Genomic DNA, 21,896 nt, shown 5'->3' on the forward strand with positions numbered 1-21,896 from the left:
GTTCTATGTGTGTTTTTGATTTTGTTTTGTTTTGTTTCGTATTATATTTCGGTTTTTTTAATTTATCGTTGGTACAGGAATTTATGCCATTTATGTCAAAAGTTGTCTCGCCCGGTAAACACAAAAGCTGATAAGTGAAAGAAATTTTAACTAAGCATCGATGCGGAAAATCCCGTTCCCCGTTGGTGGGCCGGCCCTCAGTATTACCGTATACCTGTTTGCCATGTATCATAGGCATACTAAAACTGCATGCAATCTACAGTCGTCATTTCGTCGTACACGTGCAAACAGCAAAGTGAAGAAAAAAAAAAGGATTTAGGATTAAGACACAAGATAAGCAATTTCAATAATCGGACGCGATCGATTTAAAACATTATAGAGGTTAATAACGTATATATCGACACGAACATAAAAAGAAGATTTAAAAGAGTAAGAGAAAAACGCATCAAACAGTGAGGATCATCCAATTACGCTCATCCGTTCTTTTTTATGTTTGAGCTCTATCTGCCAAAGGATTCACACATCCGTCATCTTTACGGCTTTCGGTCGATCATGCCGTATAGTACCGTCGGTAACGGAAACTTAAACATAAGCCCGTTCCGAGATCAAATCTCGATTGGATCGACTATATAGACGGTGGGGGGCTGTATGTGGAAATGTATCAGCTAACAAAGGACTGGTCAACGATTGATAATGCCTACAGAGCCATCATAAAGAAAAAAAAAACAAAGAGACCTTTAATGAGTTTAGAAATATCTTTTTTGCATAAATTTCTAAACATTTCAAAACAAATTAAACACCACTGAAAGATACAAATACAGTTGACGCACCACTAACAGTGATGAATATCGAATCTAAATCCTAAAGATGAAAGGAAATTATTCAGAAATTGAAGCAAACTAAAACTATAAAGAAAGATGAAACTATTCGTTTTTAGGCAAAGCTACATTGAACAGTATTTATTATTTGCTGAGAAATTAAACCAAAACGGGACGATACCCGTTTTCCTCTAATGTGGCCATCCCTGTTCTAATGCATATAAAAACCGATTGCATCGCTTGACTGAACACAAACTACTGGGTACTAATTTTTGCAAAATGTGTGTCGTAAAGAAATTTCATGTCTTTTTGGAAGTTAATGTTAAGTTACACATAATGCACCATGCGGGGTATGCGTCCACGACTGTAAATAAATACCTTTCAAGCAGAGATAAAGAAGCTCATAATCGATTCTAACGTATGCGGTGGATAACGTGGAAAGGGATTAATCAGCAATTCGGTGTGTTAGGGTCGTGATATGATGGCATACAAGTATTACAATCGCAGACAGATAAACAAAAACACACACACACACACACACACAGAGAAAAACTCTATTGCCTCTATTTCACTATCCTCATAATTGTAAATGTGCATGATGTGTGCTCAAAACCTGGAGCACGATCCTAGAACTCTATCCCTGAATTATGCGCATTAGTAAAGAGTATGGTAGCAGATTAATCAACACAAGCAAACACACACACACTTGGAATCGTTCATTATCTAATATTGAATCAGTAAACGTAAACGAATGTAAGGAAAGTAGGAATTGCACTGGAAACACAATTGGCTGAACGCACAAGTGAAGAGGAGTGGAATTATAAAAACATAAAAAAACAAATAGGAGAAAACTAAATAATATCAAAAAAACCTATTGAAATCACGTTTGGCGTAGTAGCTATCCAGCTATCGATGAATTTTTGGCGTTTTTAAAACTCTGATATGTACGATTTAAGGAAAAAGAACAAAAAAACATAAAAAAGGCATAAGCACAATAACTCACGTCGAAACACAAGCACTTTGGAACGATTGGAAATGAAACTAAAACAGAAAAACAAAAACACACACAACAACATGGAATTTCAAATAGGTTACAACTATTTGTAACAATCCATTAGATGAACGAAAGGATTACACAAGGAGTTGTGCGTAAAACAGAGGCGACAATTGAAAAGCAAATAATTACCAAAACTTACTACTAATCACAATGCAAAAACGGATATGTAAAAGCGGGAATGCAAATTCATTACTAAACCCCTTTCCCCGCCATGGCACCAGGGCACGAGATAAAAGTCAAGAGTGTAGCTAAGCTTAAAAAAAATAATATTTCCATTGGTTTATCCTTCCTTCTTATCGGGTCTCAAACAACCTCAAACGGCCAACTATTGCATAGGCGAGACGGACAGATATGGAAGTGAAGAAGGTGAATAAGGAATCAAGAAGGATGAACAGGAGAAAGAAGAAAAAACTCCTTTTTACTGCTGATAACTCCTTACGGTGCAGGTTGGCAGGTAAACGGAAGACTTGATAATAGGAATAAAATGATATCGAAATTGGTAAAGAAGCGAAGAAGGTGAAACGGGCGGTGGCAAATGGCAAAAAAAAGGATACGAATTGATTAATGCGCGCAAACCTTATATTGTGTGGCGGTAGTTGTAAGGAAAACGCAAAGGTGATTGAATTGAATTGTGTTTGTTTTGTGTGTCTGAATATTTAAAGCAAAAAGAAAAACAAATGCAATGTAGCAAAAGAAAGGGAACGAGCAAAAAAGAGGGAAGATACCATGGAAAATGAGAAAGAGAGAGAGAAAAGAACATGAGATCAGAATTATCAATCGTTTATTAATAAAATTGCAATTGCCGGTGCAAGCAGAATGCGTGAAGCAGCAAAACGTAACAAGAGATCGTGTGAGAAGATCACGGAATGGAAGAAGATCGTATCGTGTCAGCAGCCACAACCCACAACAACAACAACAACAACAACAAAACTGATATTTATAAAACTAAAGGAAAACGAAAACTTAAATAAATGTAAATTGTACTTGTTTGAGTTTTATTTACTTTGAGTGTCTTCCCTACAGAAACCCCACGGCCCACACAACTCGCTTCTACAGTTCTTCTTTTGGTGGCGTTCCGGTTGAAGCCTTTGCCGATGATGGTTTAGCTTGTGCTTGTCCTTTAAGGGTGGCCAGTGTGTCTGGAGTTAGCTTCACCCGTCCCAACCACTGATTGACCGGTGATCCAAGCAGTAGATGTTCCTTTCCTATTGGGACGGCCTGGGAGATGACGTGACTGGAAGTGTCATCGTTGTGTAGTGCCAGCACGATATTACCTTCCCAGTCCATGCGCAGTACCGTGCCACGATCGGGAAACAATCCAACCAGTCCCCCAAGATGTCCAATGTGATGCGTTAGCCAGAGGGCAAAGTCACTGCCGGTTTGGTCGTACCACAGCTTAAACGGTGCCTCAACTAGTACGAACAAACGCACCAACAGGCGGCGAAGGTTCGGGAATGGTGCTAACATGGCGATGAAGGAAGGATTGTTCTCGTCGGCCGCGATAACTAACCCAACCCAGAATCCGTTCGCATCACCGTTCAGATTATCCACCGCACCGGGAAGCCCATCGATGAACACGTCGTGTGTGCCGGCTTTCGGACCCTTCAGATAGTAGCGCCGGATCAGTTGGCCACCGAGCTCACCAACCAGCACGAAGCTTTCGTCCGGACTCAGCACCACACCGTTTGCGCCGTAAATTTCGTCGATCAGTACACGGTTTTTGCCTTCGGCACGGGAGTAATGTAGCAGACGGCCGGATGGATTGCACAGCAGTGCCTGGACAGCATCCTCGAAGATGAAGTCGGATGCCGTGTCGGACCAGTAGAAGTCACCATTGCGTGCCACCGACAGGCTGTTCGGGATGTTGGGCTGACGGAGGACGGATTTGGTGCCGCGACCGGTACCATCCTCGATGATGGCGTTGGTTTTGGAGACGAGCAGCTTTTTCTCGCCCGTCTTTACAGGGAAACACACATGATAAGCTGCGGAGAGCCCACTTTTGGAAATCGGGCAAGCGAATATGAAAGTAGGGAAGGTTGATACGGAAACACCCAATATGTTAGCAAATCGCCCAATATAGATACGAAATCGCGTGCAATTGATATAAAATGTCAGATTGGCGAGGCGGATTGAATGCTGGGTATATACTTGTCGGTTCGAGAGTTGAAAAATGTAAACAAATATTTTTAAAATAATTTTTAATTAAATTAAGTAGTTGGTGCATTCGAAAATCGTATCAAAATTATTGTTTAATAATATAATTATAATATTATCTCGCTCAAACTGAAATTGCGAACTATAACTGTAAACTGTATTTCAAAAACATGCTAAAATTCAAATTGGAGATTTAAACCAGTGCCTATATACACCCGTGTTCAAAACTGTTCTGTTGAGAAGGCTAAAATTCGTTGGGATATAGAAAATATTTCATATTGGTCTACAAGCGAAGCGTCTACAGTTTTACGGATTAATCTTTGGCAAATTTTGTGTGCTTTGTGGATATTTACAAAATAGCATAACGTACGTTAGTTTTTGGTGTATACAATCATGCCCCTGAAGGTATGTATACGTTTAAAATAGTTCAATAGTTCATTTAAAATAGTGTAAAAGTTTAAAATTTCCGTGCCTTTTCATGTCTTGCAGGCGCTTGAGTACGAAAGGAGTAATTTCTTTGCCGATGAATTTTTGCTTCAAGAACGTACCGTGTAAGAGTAAAGTAAGTTACAATCGAGCAAAGAACTGAGGCAAACTAACTGTAACTAAAATCGGCAATTTTTAATTTTATATAAGCAAACATGAGCTCTAGCCAAAGCTCTGAACTAGCTCAAAGTGCAAACGGGGCAGTACAAGCACTTCGACGTCGAAAGACTACAAGCAACGAAGATAGAGCGCGTGGTAACAACGTATGAAAATGGAGCAACTCATGCTGCCATTAGCCAAATGCTGAATATAAAACTAACGACAGTTTACGGTATTGTCAAAAAATACCAAACAGCATTTCAGGTCGAAGCCAAGAAACGTGGTGGCAATGGGCAGAAAATATTATCGCAGCAAGCCATAAGCGATATTCAATGCTGGATCAATGACGATTGTACGGTGACGCTAAAATCACTCGCACAAAAATTGTTGCAGGAACACGGTGTGCGAGTTTCCACTACCACCCTAGCGAGGGAAATAAAAGGCTTCAACTACCCCTTAAAGATGGTGGAGCTAATACCGGAGCGGCGTAACGCACCGACGACCATCGAGGATCGGAAAATGTACGCCACACAATTTTATGGCATGGCGCGCGAAGTTGGATTTAATGTCAGCATGCGCACGCTTAAAGAACGATCTCGGAAAGGTACGCCGGCCACCGCCACCGTACCACAAACTACGTAATATAATTAAAAAATATTTTTAAAATGTTTGTTTACATTTTTCAACTCTTGAACCGACAAGTATATACCCAGCATTCAAACCGCCTCGCCAATCTGACATTTTATATCAATTGCACGCGATTTCGTATCTATATTGGGCGATTTGCTAACATATTGGGTGTTTCCGTATCAACCTTCCGCACTTTCATATTCGCTTGCGCGATTTCCAAAAGTGGGCTCTCCGCAGCTTATCATGTGTGTTTCCCTGTAAAATGTTTGTTTACATTTTTCAACTCTTGAACCGACAAGTATATACCCAGCATTCAAACCGCCTCGCCAATCTGACATTTTATATCAATTGCACGCGATTTCGTATCTATATTGGGCGATTTGCTAACATATTGGGTGTTTCCGTATCAACCTTCCGCACTTTCATATTCGCTTGCGCGATTTCCAAAAGTGGGCTCTCCGCAGCTTATCATGTGTGTTTCCCTGTATGTGCACCTGCCAGATACCGAGGTACGGGTCGGCCACTATGAGGTTATTTCCCTTGGTATCGAAATCAATCCCTAGTGGACGTCCACAGATACGCTCCGAGTAGGTACCCACTGTGGAGGGGGGTTGGGGAGAGAACACGATAAGGGATATAATTGAAGCAGTATTTTTGGAATATTGGATGGAAGCAAGGATGACGTCAACGTGAAAGGTCATTATCACCGAATGAAACTGGTGAAGCAACCGTTCAAAGATGCCATACTTTCTATTCTGTTTCTATTAACTTACCACACTCCGGACCCAACTTGGCCACCGTACGTACAGAGCCCTGATCGCCCAGCTCCAGAATCTTGCCACCATAAACCGTAACGTAGGTAACGTTACCACGCACAAGTACGCCTTCAGGCTGCAAGAGGCCACCCTCGTGCAGGCGTTCAGCTCCGTTAAGCAACTGGTTCGGGGCCAACACCCCGGTAAGTGGTCGTACCGGTGCGATACTGATCGGCCTAAACGGGAACACCGTTTTGGGCGGAAGTCCCGGCAGAATGGCTATCAACATCAGCACCAAACTGGCGGTAAATAATTTTCGCTTAAGACCCATCTTCTCGATCCACGAAAGCAGCAACGATCTTTAAACACTCGAGAACACGATCACTTGTTTCGCTTATTGTTTGCAGCGTTCTGTTGTGTGCTCTGTTGTTCAACTCTCACTTCCAACACGTTTGCTTTATAATCTGCGCGTTTGTAATTATTATTTTTAAAAATCGTTTCCAGCTTCAACAGTGTTCCGGGCCGGGTGCGTGTATAGGTGCACTGCAACGCGATCGCGAGCTCTATACTGTGTTCTCCAAGGCGAAGATGTTTATTTCGAACGAATTACATCATCCACGGTAGTGTAGGATAAATAATCAATCCGAAATCGGAATCGGGGTTCGAGCGATTGAACCGACCGACGCACTGCACTTGAACTGCGAAGTAAACGCGATGACGGACCGCAATATAATGATACTCTCTTGACGCACGGAGGGATAGACACTTTTTGGTGGTGGTCGATTAACGGACAACCTCACAACCTACGATGTTCGCCCTCAAATGTTATCGAGGTGGAGGTTAAGCTTGTTCTTAGTCAGCAGACCGCAAAGCACGGAATGAAATGTATGAAAGAATCAACGTCACCGATCATACACGCTCGGAAGCGATCGTGGAGTTGGAAGATCGCTGGATAAAAAGGAAAAGAGGGAAAAGTACCTTCGACAACCCTGATGCAGGGGATGAACTGCTGGTACTGACGGCGGGATAGGCCATTGAAGCAGGTGTGTGTTGGTGCGTGATTCTTCTAGCGTTCTCTTTTGCTGCGTACTTTAACGACACCCGAAGAGGAGGCAGCTTTGTTTGTAAAAGCATATGGATATGGTGGTCATGCTGAGAAGTTTGTTGAAAAGGAACCGGGAGGGTTATGGACTCCGGTATGGTACAAGAATACCGGTTTTTATTGACTACTGCCTCACACCAAAATATGATCTTCAGAACGGAAATCTGCTGTCTGGGTGTCGAAGAGAATAAGCTTAGTAATTGTGTTCCTAAAGTCAGCTGTTGTAATGTTTTTTTTTTATATGAGGGTCTTTCAGCATGAGTAAAAGATTTATTTTTGTTTAAACGCAACATGTCTCAGATACGATTTCTAGTTAGCACGACCGATTACCTGATGGGTAACATTCCTTGATGCGTAACGACTTATCAGCTGATAAGTATGTAGATTCGTTTATGATGTTTCATTCATAATTGGATGCGATCGGTAGAAGTTGAATCCGACGAGTGTAAGGGTAAAACACATTGCATCAGCACAGGAACATTTTGGAGCTCTTTACTAACCACCACAGAACTTATGGAAGGAATCTCGGTGGTTACCTTTTATGCTAGTCATGCTTATCGTTCGAATGTACACAGTTGACCGATGAGTGGGCTTTGTCGTGTTTAATTTAGATGGGTATTAACAAAAAAAAACTTCTAATTGCTTCCGGAATGAAGTAAGGTTTTTTTTTGTTTGTCGATCGAAAGTAGTTGTCGAAAATGACGAAAAGAGTTGAATTATGTTCTCATTTGTCCTGAGAAGATTCATTACAATTACATTGCTGTAGATGCATTCAGAATCAACAAACCGATTCGGCGATCCATTACAACGAGGTGAAAAGTTGCTGGAACAGTTGTACAATGCGTTTCAAATTTTGTAACCAAAATTGAAAACTATAATATGAACGTCGTAATAATAGTAAAACTTTTGCGAAAAAGACGCTTTAATTTGATGATTATACAAATTTAAATTATAATAAATAAAAATATATTTTAAAAATTTGTTCTACGAAATGTCATCCGCATGTCCGCGCGACGTCGCACTACGAATTGACAGATCGGCTACCTACCACAACAAAAAACGATCAAAACACGTAAACAGTCAATCTTGATTAGATAAAATTTTGTGCAGAAATTGCTAGCAGTAAAATTCCAACTTTAGCCATTAACATCAACAATTCAAGTTGCTTTTTGGCAATATTTTATCGAATTAGAAAAACGACGTGTAGAAGGGATTTGGTTTGTTTACATTACTTACAACAAGTGACGTTGTGAATCATCCGTACTGAGATAAGAAAGCTATCCAGAACGCCATGGTTAAAAGCCCGGTCGTTACGGGCATTTCGCCTAAGGAAGGTCCACCCGGTACGCGTGTAACGATACGTGGCGAATTTCTTGGCAATAAAACAACAGATCTGATCGGTAAAAGAGCTCCGGGAGGGCTAGAAATCCAAATACACTAACCCTACAATTCCCGCAGGTCTTACCATCTGTGGATGTGATTGTCTGCTGTCGGCGGAATGGAAATCGGACAAAAAGATAGTAGCCCGTACTGGGGCGGCTAAGGGGAAAGGTGACATTATCGTGACAACGCGCGGTGGTGGCGTAGGCACGTGCACAGTGCAGTTCCGTGCCTACTACGAGACGATAGGTCCAATGAAGGAGTCCGCTGTGTGGATCGAGGAATCGCCCATGCAATCTTTAGCCTGGGGACGCCGATCGTTGGCCCCAACCGGTTACACGCAGGAAGATCCGCTCGGTCTCTCCAATGAGGGCAATGAGAAAAAGTTTCCCGAAGATTTGCGCGACCTATTCCCGGACGGTTCGGGTGATTTATCGCAGGAAAACTTCACACCCGGATGGTTTCTGCTAGAAAACCATCACGCAACGTCGTTTGAAGATTTGAAAGCCGGTCTTTCGTACCTAAGGCGGCGTGTCGAGAGCCAGAAGGAAGGTCAGCTATCGTTTTTGAAATCAAACGCCGGTTCGGTGATTGATCAGCTCGATACGCTGATGACGCTCCGCGATCGCATAACGCACGACAACAAGGTACACGGTAAGGAACCGGTGCGCCAGCTCGATGTGACCATACGCGGTTCGATAGATGCGTCACACGAACTGTTCAAGGATGTGTTGGTGCGGAAGGAGAAAGCGGACGCGACACGGGCCGCACTATCGGCCATGTCGCGCCACAAGTTTCTGTTCTGTTTGCCGAACACGGTAGAAAAGGCGGCATTGAAAAATGAGTTCGATATTGTCGTGAATGATTACGCACGGGTAAAGAACTTGTTTGGAAAAACGGAAGTTCCTGTAAGTAATTTGGTGGCTTTGTGAAGGTAACAAGGCAATATTAACTTATTATATCATTTATTCCTGTAGATCTTCCGGAAGGTATTGGAAGAGGTGGACGTCAAGATATTGGCCATCCGACAGCAATTGCATGGGAAGATCAAAGAAATGCCTCAAGGTGTTGAGCAGCAGAAGAAAATGATAAAAGCATTGATAAGCTTGGAAGCCCAGCAAGCCGGCACGACTATGGCGGGCAAGCTGAAGATCGAAGATCCAGCCTGGGATGCTATTGAAGCGCGAGCTAAGCATCTGGAGGAAACCTTCCTAAAGGCGTACGAACAGTACACGGGCAAAGAATCACACGGCAGCGAATCAAAATCCCGCACCGATCCTGCCGTGACACCCGTGCGGGTGCAATTCTGCGAGGAAATGACCGAAATTGCGGCCAGCCAGTTTCCCGATCTATGGAGACTGGGTCAAGCTCACTTTAATGGTGAATTACGTGGAGCTGCTCCACCGAAACCGGGCAATTTTAAACGCATTATTCTAACCGCTATCGAACAGTTCTGTTCCTATCTTCGTTCGGCATTGCTGGCCACATCAAGCGCTCACCGATCGTTGATTGCAGCGGTAAGCGCGGTAAAGGGGTTACCCGCCTGGCCATCCGTAAGTCCGTCGCTGAACTTTCTCATCACCTGGCTGCCGCACTGTTTGCGGTATGTTCGCGTCTCGTACGCCACTCTGATCCGGCTCGATCTTCCAAACGAAGCGCTGGATATAGTGCTGAAGTTTATCGATGAGCTACGGCTTTACTGCATGTCAACGATCTTGAAGAAAGCGAACGAACGCGTTAAGAAGCTGCACGAGAAGGAACAATGGGAGCTATCGGTAACGGAGTTTGCAGGGGCAACCAGTTTGCCGGCGAAACTGGAAGAAATTTTAGTCGAAGCGATCGATGATGCGCAAGTCGCCTGTCTAACGCCGGAAGTACGAGAAGGAACGCTGCTCGAACCGCAGTCCGATGGTCAGCGTGAGCTGTCGAAGCGATTCCAGGAGATACTCACCTCCTTTTGTACCGTGATTGAAACGCTTGCCTTGCATCGTTCCGACGAGGATCCACAGCAAGCCCCAATGCTTTCACAGCTGATCGGGTTCCCAGCCGCTCTACTACAGCAGCAGATGAGTACCGGGGACAAGCGCGAATGGGTTAACCCGGCAATCACATGGGAACAGCGCTTGCTTTGCTGTCTGTCGAACTGTATCTACTGCAACCGTATCTTCTTTCCCAAGCTGGGCAATCTTTTTACGCGACACAATTTCCCCGTACCGACGCTAGCGATTGAAAATTCACGATCCACAATTAATGGGCTCTTTGCCAGCTTGCTGGAAATGTACGTAGAGCACAAGAGTGATCCGCTGGTGGGTACGATCGAACCATCGATGTATCTGGGACGCTTCCAGTGGGATCAGGTCGGTCCATCGGAGAAGCTTAGTCCGTATGCGCACGAGTGTCTGGACAATCTGGTATCGGTGTATTCGGAGATTTTTGCCATCTCGCCTTCTTTGCTTCGACCAATATTGGAACCGATCGTACAGACCGTAGCGGAGGAACTAGCCCGCCTGATGACCTGTGTGCAGAAATTCAACGTGAATGGAGCGTTGCAGGCGACGGTTGATATTAACGTGATTCGCGACGCAGTACGCGTGTACAGTAATGAAACGGCAAAGTAAGTAGAGAGTGCTTTTAACCGAACTCGTAGTGTCAATACTTTCAAATCGCGCATTTTTCTTCGCAGAAGTTTCTTTGTTGAGGCACTGGACGCTATTCCATCGGTTCCAGAAAGCGAACAGAGGTTCGTAACGGAGTTTGATTTGTTGCACGCTTCATTTTTTTTGGTAGATTTTTTTGGTAATCTTTTTTATTTCTCTTCATTTCAGAACCTTTGAAACGGTTAAGACGATCAAGAACAACATCCGTTTGCAGATCATGTGTCTACAGGTGGTGGATCCTTGATTGGATGCGTTCATATGGATTTCTTGTCGAATGAAAAAGAAATCCATATCGGTTGGCTCTGGGAAATGAATTTCCCCAATGGACAGATAGACGAATATCGGAACAAAGAATCAAAACTCGTTACTAGAATGTAGAACGTATTATACTAAATCGCATATTTAAACATTACTTACCAGATACGCTTAATTTAATAAAACATAAACTACGGCAAACATTCCGGAGTACGCCCAACGGAAAAAGAAACATTTAAATATTGTTTGACATACCTCGATCGTCAACAAGCGCTGTCACTCGTGAATTGACATTTCGTCGGAATGTAAACACAGCAAGAGCAAAAGAAAACAGCTCATTCGCATTAGTTAGAGGGTGTTGTGGTTCCTTTTTTCGAGTTCCGGTTGATTGTGGTCATAAAAGAATTATTGCGGACTACATTAGTGATTTTAACACGCACAGTATGTTTCCATTGCACACACCGAATGGTGTGAAATGGTGCAGTTGGCGATTTGTCCCCTGTTTGCTTCTCTTCCTTCAGATAAACCTAGGTGGTGAGTCAACAACAAAGTGGAGCAGTTACAATGTAACTGCAGTCATCTAATTCATCCTTGGTTGTTATTTTAGCAAATGGACAGCGCATGAAGGATAACATGTACACATCGGTCAGTGGGGCACATTGTTTTCGCCGACTAAACGGAACACACGTAACGGGTTGTAGCTGTAAGTAGCGTTGGAAGTGAATAACAACATGTTCCATATCATTGATTGTGCTTTACTGATTGTAGCAAAAAATGGTGGGTCGGTCGGAGTGTTGCATTTAATCAACAGCAAGGAAGACATTGATTTTATCGTGCACAAGCATCCATCTCCGCCGTATGCTCCGATTATACCGCCGGCACTTTATACGCGTGAAAACATTCTTCGGCTGCGAGATGAAGCCGGCCCATACGTTTCCGTGCTGATATTGATGAACAATGCCAGTGGGTTGGAACAGTTCAGTCAGGAATCGCGGTGCCCCAACCAGTACAGTGGACTTTCGTCCGTACTAAAGCAGATAGCAGACGATCAGCGATGTAGCGTCGATCGGGCTGAGGACAGCTGGAACCCGTGGGGTAGTGGATTGCTGCTGGAAGACTTTCCGTTTCCAATCTTTTACGTTGCGGGTGTGTCGGAGATGGAAAAATTGCTCGATTGCTACGAACGGTTTAACGCACACGAGCTCGACCATCAGCATCAGCGCAGCTTGTGTGCGATTGAGGTGAAAGCGTTTATGTCGGCAGCCGTCAGTACGGACATTTGTATACGGCGATCCAACTCTTACAATTCGCTCATTCCAGCCACAAAGTACTGTGATCCGCTGCAGGGGAAAAACGTGTATGCCACGCTGTTTCCCAGACCGATCGTACCGGAGGAGCAGCGCGTCGAAGGACCGGAACGGATTGTGCTCGTTTCAACCCGCACCGATACGACCACCATGTTCGATGGTGTCGGGCTGGGTGCAATGGATTCGGTCGTTCCTTTCGCCGTGCTAGTATCGGTGGCCCATTTTCTCTCGAAAGCCTTACCGAACAACGATCGGAATGTACTGTTTTTGTTCTTCAATGGAGAATCGTACGATTACATCGGTTCCCAGCGTTTCGTTTACGATTTGCAAACCGGTGCATTCCCGTCACGTGGCACGCAAACCAAACCCATCACGATGGACAACATTGAGCTGATGATTGATCTCGGATCGCTGGACAACCTGACCGACCTGCAGGTCTATCACGCAGCACCGCAGCCGATGGCCACGAAGGTGGCCGAGTTGCTGCGCAAAATTAATCAATCGCTCAAGTTCGGCATTCAGTCAGGGCAGCCGATTCTCACACATAATCTGCCGCCAGTTTCGGCTCAATCATTCCTGCGGGAAAACCTTACCTTCCCTGCTGTGGTAATTGCCTCCAAGCCGGGCAATCGGTTTTATCACTCGATTTATGATGACCAGGAGAATCTGCACTATCGCTACGGGAACCATTCGCAGAAGTATGACTTTACGCAGCTAGAAGATCTTGATCTTGGCGATCGGAGCGATCTGTATGGGAAGGATTCGATCCAGATGCGCATACGGAACGCGTCCACATTGATCGGTATGAGCATCTACGAGCTGCTGGTAGGCAGAGCGTACGATCAGCGCAATGGCACCAACAGTGTGCTGATAGACGAGTTCCTACACTGCTTCCTCGAATCGGCCGACTGTCCGTTGTTCCGGGCGACGGTAAAACCGGATACACCGCACGTCTATCCAGCCCCTCCGTCCCGATACATTAGCGTGCACACAACGCTAACCGCGGATGCAACCGGATGGACGTACCGGGTGCTTGGTTTGCTGCTCGGCCAGAGAGTGGAGAACGTAACCAAGGCGGATTGTGCGGCAATGTACCTACCATATCAGTGGATGGCCGGTTATGACGGGACAGGTGAATGTCGTAGAACAACGCAAAACATGAGCTTGGCCCTTTCGCCTGCGTTCACGAACGATACGTACGACTTTACCTCCTACCGTTACTCGACCTGGACCGAGTCGACGTGGTCGGAGATGTCGGCGCGAATATTTCTACGACCCTCGCCAGCCCACGAGACGCTTACACTGTCGATAGGCATTGTGGTGATGGTGATTTCGTTCGTGTTGGTATTTCTCATCAACAGTCGCTCGGACGTACTGTTCAATCAGGGTTCCACTTCGTCGATACCGTAAGTGTGTTTTGATTTGCAATCGGTGTACTAATCTTCCGTTCATTCATCCCGGCGAATGGTGTTTTTAATAAAACATAACCTTTGTTTTGACGATATGGGATATCACTGCTCACTATCATTCTTGTTCATTGTTGTGTATATAATTTACATTCATTTAATTTTTTCATCATTCCGATTCAATTCATCCCACTGCAAGTCACTGAAACTGTACATTTTCGTTTCCATGGTTACTGTGTGTTGTTTAACGCCAAAATGTTATTTTTCTTTATCTCTCTCTTTCTCTTTCAGCATTGCCACACAGCCAACACAATGTTGAAGCGGTCATTCTAATCCGATTCCGGATTCTGTTGGGCTTGATGGTATGATCGAGCGGACATGACCGAATATGCTGTAGTAGCACATCATCATCGCCACAGCGGTAACATTCTGTTGCCGTTGTTTCGTCCCAAAAACTATCTTCGTCGTTGCCTGTCTCACCACCAACAACTGGGCAATCGAACTATTCCATCAGACTTTAGCTTACTTAAACGAATGAAACTAATGATAATACTACCTAACGTAAATAATGTCGTAATACAATTGATATTTATACCATACGTAGAACGTATTGCTTACTTCAGGTAAGAAGGAGCAGTGCACAAGCAGATTTATTCGCCCACAACGTGCAAACACACAAACTGTGCCTTGTAAATGTAACTCTCTAAAATATGCCCTACTCTAAAATTCGTTACCAAAAGCTTCTACAAACTCGCCTATCGCGAACAGGTATTAAATTGATCGAAATAGGCCTGGGTAGGTCGATTCTGGTACACCACTTTATCGAGGTGCTGCAGCTTGCGCTGTTGTTCCAGCGAAAGCAGATGATTTTCCTGCCTGATTTGCTCGGCCAAAGAATGTCTTCTACGGGTGAGCTCACGCTCCTTCATGGTGACCGTGCGATCAAAATCATTTGCCAACTGGTCCCACGCTTTTCGCGTATTTGCCTCATTCTGACGCTTGCGTTTCAGCTCCTCTTGTTGCAATTCTTGCGTACGACGTATCTGCTCAATCTCCTCCGGGGACATTCCTTTGTACTGGGCGGTAATGACACGGTTCGGACCGAAGCTACTTTTCGCCACGTCCGGATTCTCGGTTAAAACATCACTCGTGAGGTTATTGTAGATTTCGGCCAAATTATCTTCCTGCTCTTCCCGCTCGCGCCGCATTCGCTGTTGCTCCTGTTCGTTCATAAGCCGCCGATTAAACTCATTTACTGCTTCGTGAATTTTCCCTCTCGCGAATCGTTCCTGCGTAGCAAGCTGATGCAGCCGGTTTTCACGCGACATTAGTGAATCTTCCAGAAATTTTTCTGCCGCCCGACGATCGATTTCGGCCTGACGTTTTTCACGGATTTGTTGCTCCAGCCAGGACCGCTGCTGTTCGACCTGTACCTTCCTCCGGTGCCGCTCCTCCAGATCTTCGCCATCAAATATTTGTGCACCGGACACGCTTAAACGTGGATCATCGTCACCAACACGCGCCGGAAGCGATTTCTTCAACCCGTCCGGATCGAAAAGATCAAAGTCACGCGATTGTTCCGGCTTCTGGTGTGAAGCACGGAACCGATTGATTTCATTATCCTCGCGAATGCGTTCTTGGCGCTGTTCGTGTTGCTTTAACAGCAGCACCTGTTCCTGGCGGCGCATTTCTTCGGCAAATTTGCGCTGCTGTTCCGCCTGTGCCTGTTCAGCTTCATGTTTTTCCTGGATCTGATACCCGAGGGTATCGGTATCCACCTGCGAAAATAATTCGTTAGTTAAACGGCGTGATGGTTTTTCACAAAATCATACCCCAATAAGACGCCGTCTTGCATTAAAGATACGTTGCTTTCGTGATTCCTCAAACCTTCGTCTACGCTCGATGGCCAAAGCTTCCTTTTGGTCTTGGTGATTGATGAAAAGAGAATTTAGCATGTTGTGTTTTTTGGCGAGTACACAGAAAATAGAATAGTACGGATCTGTTGCTGCCTTTTTAGGATGTTCACTGCAGCAAGCCTATCGTACAACTGTTTTCGTAGCGTTCAACAACCGATGACGCTCTACCATGGCAACCATGGTAACTTGATCAATATGAAAGAATGTTTCATAGAAGGTTTTTGTGGCTATGGACGTTTTGTATTGTGTGTTGATGAACCTCAATATAATGGCGGTCCTATGCACTGATGGAATCAGGAAGTGCGAAATTCTTCAGTACGACTCTGATTACCAATTATTAATTTTGATGTTTCGATTCATCTGGATATTTTGTATCTGCAATCTTTAATTTTATACACATTTTCTACTGCATCAAACATCCTGTAGAATTCGGACTTTGTCACAGTTGATATAACCACTCCTTTCCGATCACTTAAATTGGAAGTTATAGAAAAAATATATCTTTATTTTTAGCTTTTTCCTCAATTAATATTCTCTTTTGCAAACTTCACTAGACAACGGAATAAGTGCACATGATGTAAGGTGTTTAATCGTGGTAAAACTATCTATACTCTTTGGCATGCATTTAAACGGCCTGGAAGTAATTATTGGCCTATTGGAACGAGAACAACATGCCTATGTCTAGAGAGCACCAATGCGTGGAAAATGTTTAAGTACCAATAGCATCACATATCGTTTCACGTTTTTTCCATTCAAATGCTTTTTTAATGAAGTAATTCATTCCGCGCCTAGTTTACCGTTGGTAGCAATGCTTTTTCGCGCAAATTTACAATCGAATTGGCGATAACACGTGCCGAACTGCGCAAATATCCACCACTCAGCAGCATTACCACCGGAATGGAACGCTCTAGAGCGGCACGGAACACAATTTCATCACGTTCCATTACACCCTCGGGCGTAATATCGAGCAGTCCTAGCGGATCACCCTTCAGGATATCGGTACCGGCATTGTAGATGATAAAGTTCGGTTCAAATTCTGCCAGCGACTGGTGCAAACAACTACAAAAACGTAAAGAAAAAGCGTAAAATTTTAGCTCAACGGTGGACACGGTGGGGAAGGTCGTTTTCTTACTGCTTGAGCTTTCTTAGATATTCCTCATCGTCTGTGTGGGGCTTCAGTTCAACCGCTCGTCGAATGGCCAGCTTGGCAGTATGATCCCGCGGATAGATGCGATAGTTGTACATGTCCAGGATGAATACGCCGGAATCGTTCATCAGATCCCGCTCGTACCCATTACCCTGGTGTGCATCGAGATCCACTATCAGGATACGTTCAATACCATTTTCGCCGGTCTGTAACATTTTCACCGTAAGTGTAATGTCGGCATACGGACAAAACCCTCCGCCACGATCGGCACTACAGTGATGGAAACCACCACCGAGATTGATGGCCCACCCGAGACCAGACTCAAGCGCGGCTCGGGCAGCCAGAATCGATCCGGACGTTTGGTAGCGCATGGGTCGCAGATAACTTCGCTGCACGAAACAATTTGGCACGAACAGAAGTGGAGGTATTTCTGCTATTTTGGCAACATTTAAACTCCACTGGAAAAGGAAGGAAAAAGAAACTTTATATTATCCTATTCCGATTTAGGCGAGGAATCTTACCTTTAAACTATCGATGTATCGCTTCGTATGCACTTGCATCAATTCTTCGAGCGTTATTTCTTCCGGGGCATACACATCCTCATCATTGCGTATTAATCCGTTCGTTTTTAGCAAACGATAAATGTTACCTCCTTTGGCCGCATCGAACGGGTGTAACTTTTGGAGCCCAAGAAATTTCACACCGTACTCGGGCCGATAAACGATCGGTATGCGGTCACGACTAATTGGCACTGTTGAAGGGCCCGTACGACATGCTGTTCGTTGGGGCGAATCATCCTCCTTCTCATCGTCGGTTCCACTGCTCATGGAACAATCCGTGGCACTGGCAGTGTTTAAGCGAAAACACATGCTTCTATTGCGTCGCAGGACAGTACAACATCGCAAGATCTCAGCAAACAGCTGGTTGGGCAAATGTTCTAATACCCATTCTGACTGTTTTCAAGGTCACTGTCGCATGACAGGTGATTGTTTACATGGCACACTCGATGAGGATAACATTTCAAAAGCAAAATAAAAACATCCCATAAACAAAAGATTATGCTGTCGCTATGCGACTCTGAATGGTACGATTTTATTGTGCTCAAAAAACGGAATAACAAAGATAGTGAGAAGATAAAAAAGAAACAAAACGCAGAACCATCAATAGATGGGAAAGTTTGGATCAACCGTTTTTGTCCAGGCGTGCAGCCCTCCGATCAAGTCACGTGGCGCAGGAAGATCCCGTTCCTGGAACATCGGTGCAAGATGCCTTACGGCTAGCTGCGAATCGTTACCCCGTCGACAAACGAAATACACCGGGAGCATCGTTTGCTGGGCGCGTTCGAATATCTCTCCGGTTCGCCTGTTGCTCAGAATGTCCTCGATGGGGATATTAACGGAAGTGCCGGGTAGTTGGCACATTTCGAACTGATTGGCACCACGTACGTCCACCAGCAAATGTCCGCGACCAACCGACAGCCAACCGTCGTGATATTCACGCACGGAAATCCGTTCGCACGGTTGCAGCACTGTCAGTGCCGTGTCCTTATCGGTTGCTTTCATTTGACAAAACTGTTCGTAGTCGATCAACTTGGTGAGTGTGGGTGTTTCAGAGCAAACGGCACAGGTTGGTTTTTTGGGGCGTAGTTTCAAATTGCGGAACGCACTCTGCTGACCATCGAACAGTAGCAACCGGCCGCTCAGTACACCCTCGTTCGATAGGATGATCTTGATCGTTTCCAATGCTTGCAGTGCACCGATCACACCGGTTATGGCGCCCAGGACACCCCCGTCACCGCAATTCGTGACCGATTCGGGTGGTGGAGGGCTCGGGAATAGGCAACGATAGCAGGGTCCACCGCGATAGTTGTACACCGTTAGCTGTCCTTCGAGCTGTAACGCGCTGCCAGAAACGAGCGGTTTGTGTAGCATTACGCACGCATCATTTAGCAGATAGCGGGTGGCCACATTGTCCGTTGCATCGACAACCACATCGTACTGCTCGAGAATGGTCATAGCATTGTCGCTCGTTAGCTGTGTGTGGTGTGTCTGAATTTCTATCTGCGAGTTCAGCTGCTCCAGATACGACTGTACCGATGTGACCTTGGTCAAACCGACCGTGGCTTCTGTGTGCAGCAGTTGGCGATGAAGGTTCGTCAGCTCCACCTCGTCGTAGTCTAGCACACCGATGCGCCCAATACCGGCACCGGCTAGATAGAGGGACGCGGGACATCCAAGCCCACCGGCACCAACCACCAGCACTGAAGCCTTTTTCAGCTTCAACTGGCCCTGTACACCGATCTCGGACAGAATAATCTGGCGGCTGTAGCGTGCAATCTCATCGTTGTTCAGCTTGGTAATGCAATTCTGCAAAAGAGGCAATCAATTAGCACTTGCGGGAGAACTACCATGGGCAAGGTGATAATATTCGATTGACTTTGCTGGCTGGCTATGCTTTGCATGAAGCGTTAGTCGCGCGAAGCGTGATTACGCTTCCCACTATCAAGGCCACTACATTGACCAATCCAAAAAGATATGGCTACCCCGTGTCGGTTGGATGTCGCAATTCTCGACCGTGCTCTGTGTGTCTGCTGTTTTGCAACCGTGCGTCGTACGTCACGGCTGTGGGGCGGCTGTGGTGTCCATGAAATGGAGATTCGTTCACTCTCACACGTGTGCTGAACGGACCGTCCATCGCTTCTCTCTTTTTTTTGGAGTCGCCCATCATGCAGAGCAGTTCAGCACAGCATAACGATACTTACTTTCTGAAAATGCTTTTTCAAGGTCTTCAGTTGCTGAACCTTCTCCTGCAGCTGCTTTCGCAACGTGCGTATGTCATTTTCCAGCACTTTGATTTCGCCCTCGCCGTTCATTTCACCCATGTTTGGTGCTGGTTGAATTGATGAGTGTTTTGAATATATTTGAAGCAAAGATTGGTTAGGTACTTTGCAAACTGTTTTTTGAACCGAAATTGAAAAACGAGCCCGTACTTTGCGCCACAGCTTGGCTGCTGTTTCTTCTTTCACTCCTCACTGCACGAATTGAGCTACGGTCTAGTATTGAGATTCAGACTAGTGTCTGACGCTCCCTTACAAAACCGTCACTCCTGTAGAAGCCGGAAGCTTCTATTTATCCTTTACCGCACTTATTTTTGCGCCTATCCCAAGTTTGTTAGCACTTTTTGGGGAACACACAGTTGAAGTGATTTTGTAAACAACCACATTTGACAGCTTGTTTCTGAAGCGTTTTTCCCAGCTGACAACAACAAACGCTTCGATGTTGTCAAAGCGCGCATTGTCATAACACGGTGCCGGGAGTGCATGTTGTTTGTGATTATTCAATAACTTCTGCTTACCATCGTATAGGATTTATCCGCTCTACAGCATGCTTTCCCTATCAAGTATTGGCTTTATACGATGGTCAACGGCACCGCTGATTGTGGCAAGTGCCCGCCTCTTGCATACGACCACCTTGGATCTCGCAGCACGTAAGGGCACACGAGAAAAGGCACGCAAGGCAAAGGTAAAGAAGGTGGTGGAAAAAGTTGGATTCATCCGGCACGATCTGCGGAAAAAGGGAAAGTATGTGTTTAGCAAACTTTAAAAGAGGCAACAGAAGCCTAATCGATGTGCTCTGGTTTGATTTCAGGCTCAATCTCAACGTAGTGAACAAACACATCGACGACAGCTGGAAGCAAGATCCGAAGGATGATTGTTGGGTGAGCAAATACTATAAATGGCGCGTTTACACAGTCGAGGAGGCTATCCAATGCCACCGGGAAACACATCATCCAACCGTGTACAATCTCCCGAACGCTCCACTGTACGCGCACGTCGAGTTAAACATGCAGGCCGAAAAGTCGACCCGTTTCGTTGATAACTTCCAGCGCATGGTCGCAATACCGCACCGGTTCGAACACGGAGAAAACCGGAACATTATCGTGTTCGCGAAAGGGCAGGATCCGCTGAAGGAAGCCAAAGATGCGGGAGCTTCGCTCGTGGGTGGGTTGGAGCTGATAAAGGAAATTCAGAACGGTGATCTACAGCTAGCAGAGTATCCGTTCGTTCTGGCACACCCTAACATTCTGCCCGAGCTGGTGGTAATACGAGGTTTGCTGAAGAAAAACAAATTCCCCAATCCACGGTCCGGCACGCTGGGCGTAAATCTGGCAGAGATGATCGAGAAATACGCACACGGTATCAACTACAATGCTGTGAAGGATGAGCAGCAGAAAGATTTCGGTTCCATCGTTGCCTGCATCGGAACGGTAAGGAAAAAGCATAAAGCGAGCAAGAGTTTGTTGCATTTCAAATAATTTCCAACTCCCTTCGTCCCATTCACCAGCTACAAATGGAGATGAAACACCTGGAAAGCAATCTTTCCGCTCTGCTGCTGGATGTGAACTCGATGCGGCCCAAACGCGAAGGCAAGTTCGTGACGCGAGTACTGTTGAAAAGTCCACCATCTGGGGAAAACCTGAAGATTAACCCGTTCCTGTACGTGCCGGAGCAGGGTGCGTTTAGCAAAAAGTCAGCAAAGAGCACCGACACGACCGCCGACGAGGAGGACGATGCGGAACAGGATGAGGAGCTAAGAAGTGTGGCGAAGGGAGCGACAGCGTGAGCGGGGCCATACGGCTATTTAACAACACAGTGCGCTACCGCTCCGTACACAGTAGGAATAGAATAAAAATGGAACATGTTCCACACTCACACGCACGTAATATGG

At 45.3% G+C, this 21,896-nt stretch overlaps 7 protein-coding genes across 8 annotated transcripts; 3 read left to right on the forward strand and 4 right to left on the reverse strand.

Moving 5' to 3' along the window:
• Window positions 1–2,849: 2,849 nt before the first annotated feature.
• Window positions 2,850–6,970, reverse strand: LOC125774738 (adipocyte plasma membrane-associated protein Hemomucin-like). Its single transcript, XM_049444911.1, has 3 exons — window positions 6,018–6,970; window positions 5,732–5,842; window positions 2,850–3,836 (listed from the first exon to the last, which is right to left on the reverse strand). Exons 1-3 carry the CDS (start codon window positions 6,328–6,330, stop codon window positions 2,926–2,928), a joined length of 1,335 nt encoding a protein of 444 aa, XP_049300868.1. The 5' UTR covers window positions 6,331–6,970; the 3' UTR covers window positions 2,850–2,925.
• Window positions 6,971–8,075: 1,105 nt separating this feature from the next.
• Window positions 8,076–11,594, forward strand: LOC125774678 (exocyst complex component 2). The gene is made up of 5 exons (XM_049444833.1): window positions 8,076–8,501; window positions 8,560–9,389; window positions 9,459–11,095; window positions 11,165–11,221; window positions 11,307–11,594. Exons 1-5 carry the CDS (start codon window positions 8,393–8,395, stop codon window positions 11,380–11,382), a joined length of 2,709 nt encoding a protein of 902 aa, XP_049300790.1. The 5' UTR covers window positions 8,076–8,392; the 3' UTR covers window positions 11,383–11,594.
• Window positions 11,595–11,683: 89 nt separating this feature from the next.
• LOC125774684 (nicastrin) lies at window positions 11,684–14,705 on the forward strand. Its single transcript, XM_049444852.1, has 4 exons — window positions 11,684–11,927; window positions 12,001–12,096; window positions 12,162–14,106; window positions 14,398–14,705. Exons 1-4 carry the CDS (start codon window positions 11,837–11,839, stop codon window positions 14,423–14,425), a joined length of 2,160 nt encoding a protein of 719 aa, XP_049300809.1. The 5' UTR covers window positions 11,684–11,836; the 3' UTR covers window positions 14,426–14,705.
• On the reverse strand, window positions 14,695–16,117 carry LOC125774713 (RIB43A-like with coiled-coils protein 2). Its single transcript, XM_049444884.1, has 2 exons — window positions 15,939–16,117; window positions 14,695–15,884 (listed from the first exon to the last, which is right to left on the reverse strand). Exons 1-2 carry the CDS (start codon window positions 16,059–16,061, stop codon window positions 14,862–14,864), a joined length of 1,146 nt encoding a protein of 381 aa, XP_049300841.1. The 5' UTR covers window positions 16,062–16,117; the 3' UTR covers window positions 14,695–14,861.
• Window positions 16,101–18,143, reverse strand: LOC125774715 (histone deacetylase 11). Its single transcript, XM_049444887.1, has 3 exons — window positions 17,691–18,143; window positions 17,155–17,627; window positions 16,101–17,081 (listed from the first exon to the last, which is right to left on the reverse strand). The coding sequence occupies exons 1-3, from the start codon at window positions 18,036–18,038 to the stop codon at window positions 16,811–16,813; spliced, it is 1,092 nt and encodes a 363-aa protein (XP_049300844.1). The 5' UTR covers window positions 18,039–18,143; the 3' UTR covers window positions 16,101–16,810.
• A 76-nt stretch (window positions 18,144–18,219) lies between these two features.
• Window positions 18,220–20,384, reverse strand: LOC125774707 (adenylyltransferase and sulfurtransferase MOCS3). Of its 2 annotated transcripts, none has more exons than XM_049444877.1 (3): window positions 20,159–20,384; window positions 19,931–20,058; window positions 18,220–19,535 (listed from the first exon to the last, which is right to left on the reverse strand). In XM_049444877.1, exons 2-3 carry the CDS (start codon window positions 20,048–20,050, stop codon window positions 18,330–18,332), a joined length of 1,326 nt encoding a protein of 441 aa, XP_049300834.1. In that variant the 5' UTR covers window positions 20,051–20,058; window positions 20,159–20,384; the 3' UTR covers window positions 18,220–18,329. The 2 variants fall into 2 exon arrangements, with proteins under 2 accessions (XP_049300834.1, XP_049300835.1); XM_049444878.1 differs by having other exon boundaries at window positions 19,931–20,074.
• Window positions 20,385–20,449: 65 nt separating this feature from the next.
• On the forward strand, window positions 20,450–21,891 carry LOC125774714 (39S ribosomal protein L1, mitochondrial). The gene is made up of 3 exons (XM_049444885.1): window positions 20,450–20,749; window positions 20,817–21,435; window positions 21,513–21,891. The coding sequence occupies exons 1-3, from the start codon at window positions 20,553–20,555 to the stop codon at window positions 21,789–21,791; spliced, it is 1,095 nt and encodes a 364-aa protein (XP_049300842.1). The 5' UTR covers window positions 20,450–20,552; the 3' UTR covers window positions 21,792–21,891.
• The last annotated feature ends 5 nt before the right edge of the window (window positions 21,892–21,896 follow it).

The sequence above is a fragment of the Anopheles funestus genome, chromosome 2RL, assembly GCF_943734845.2.
Source record: "Anopheles funestus chromosome 2RL, idAnoFuneDA-416_04, whole genome shotgun sequence".
NCBI classification, from domain to species: Eukaryota; Metazoa; Arthropoda; class Insecta; order Diptera; family Culicidae; genus Anopheles; species Anopheles funestus.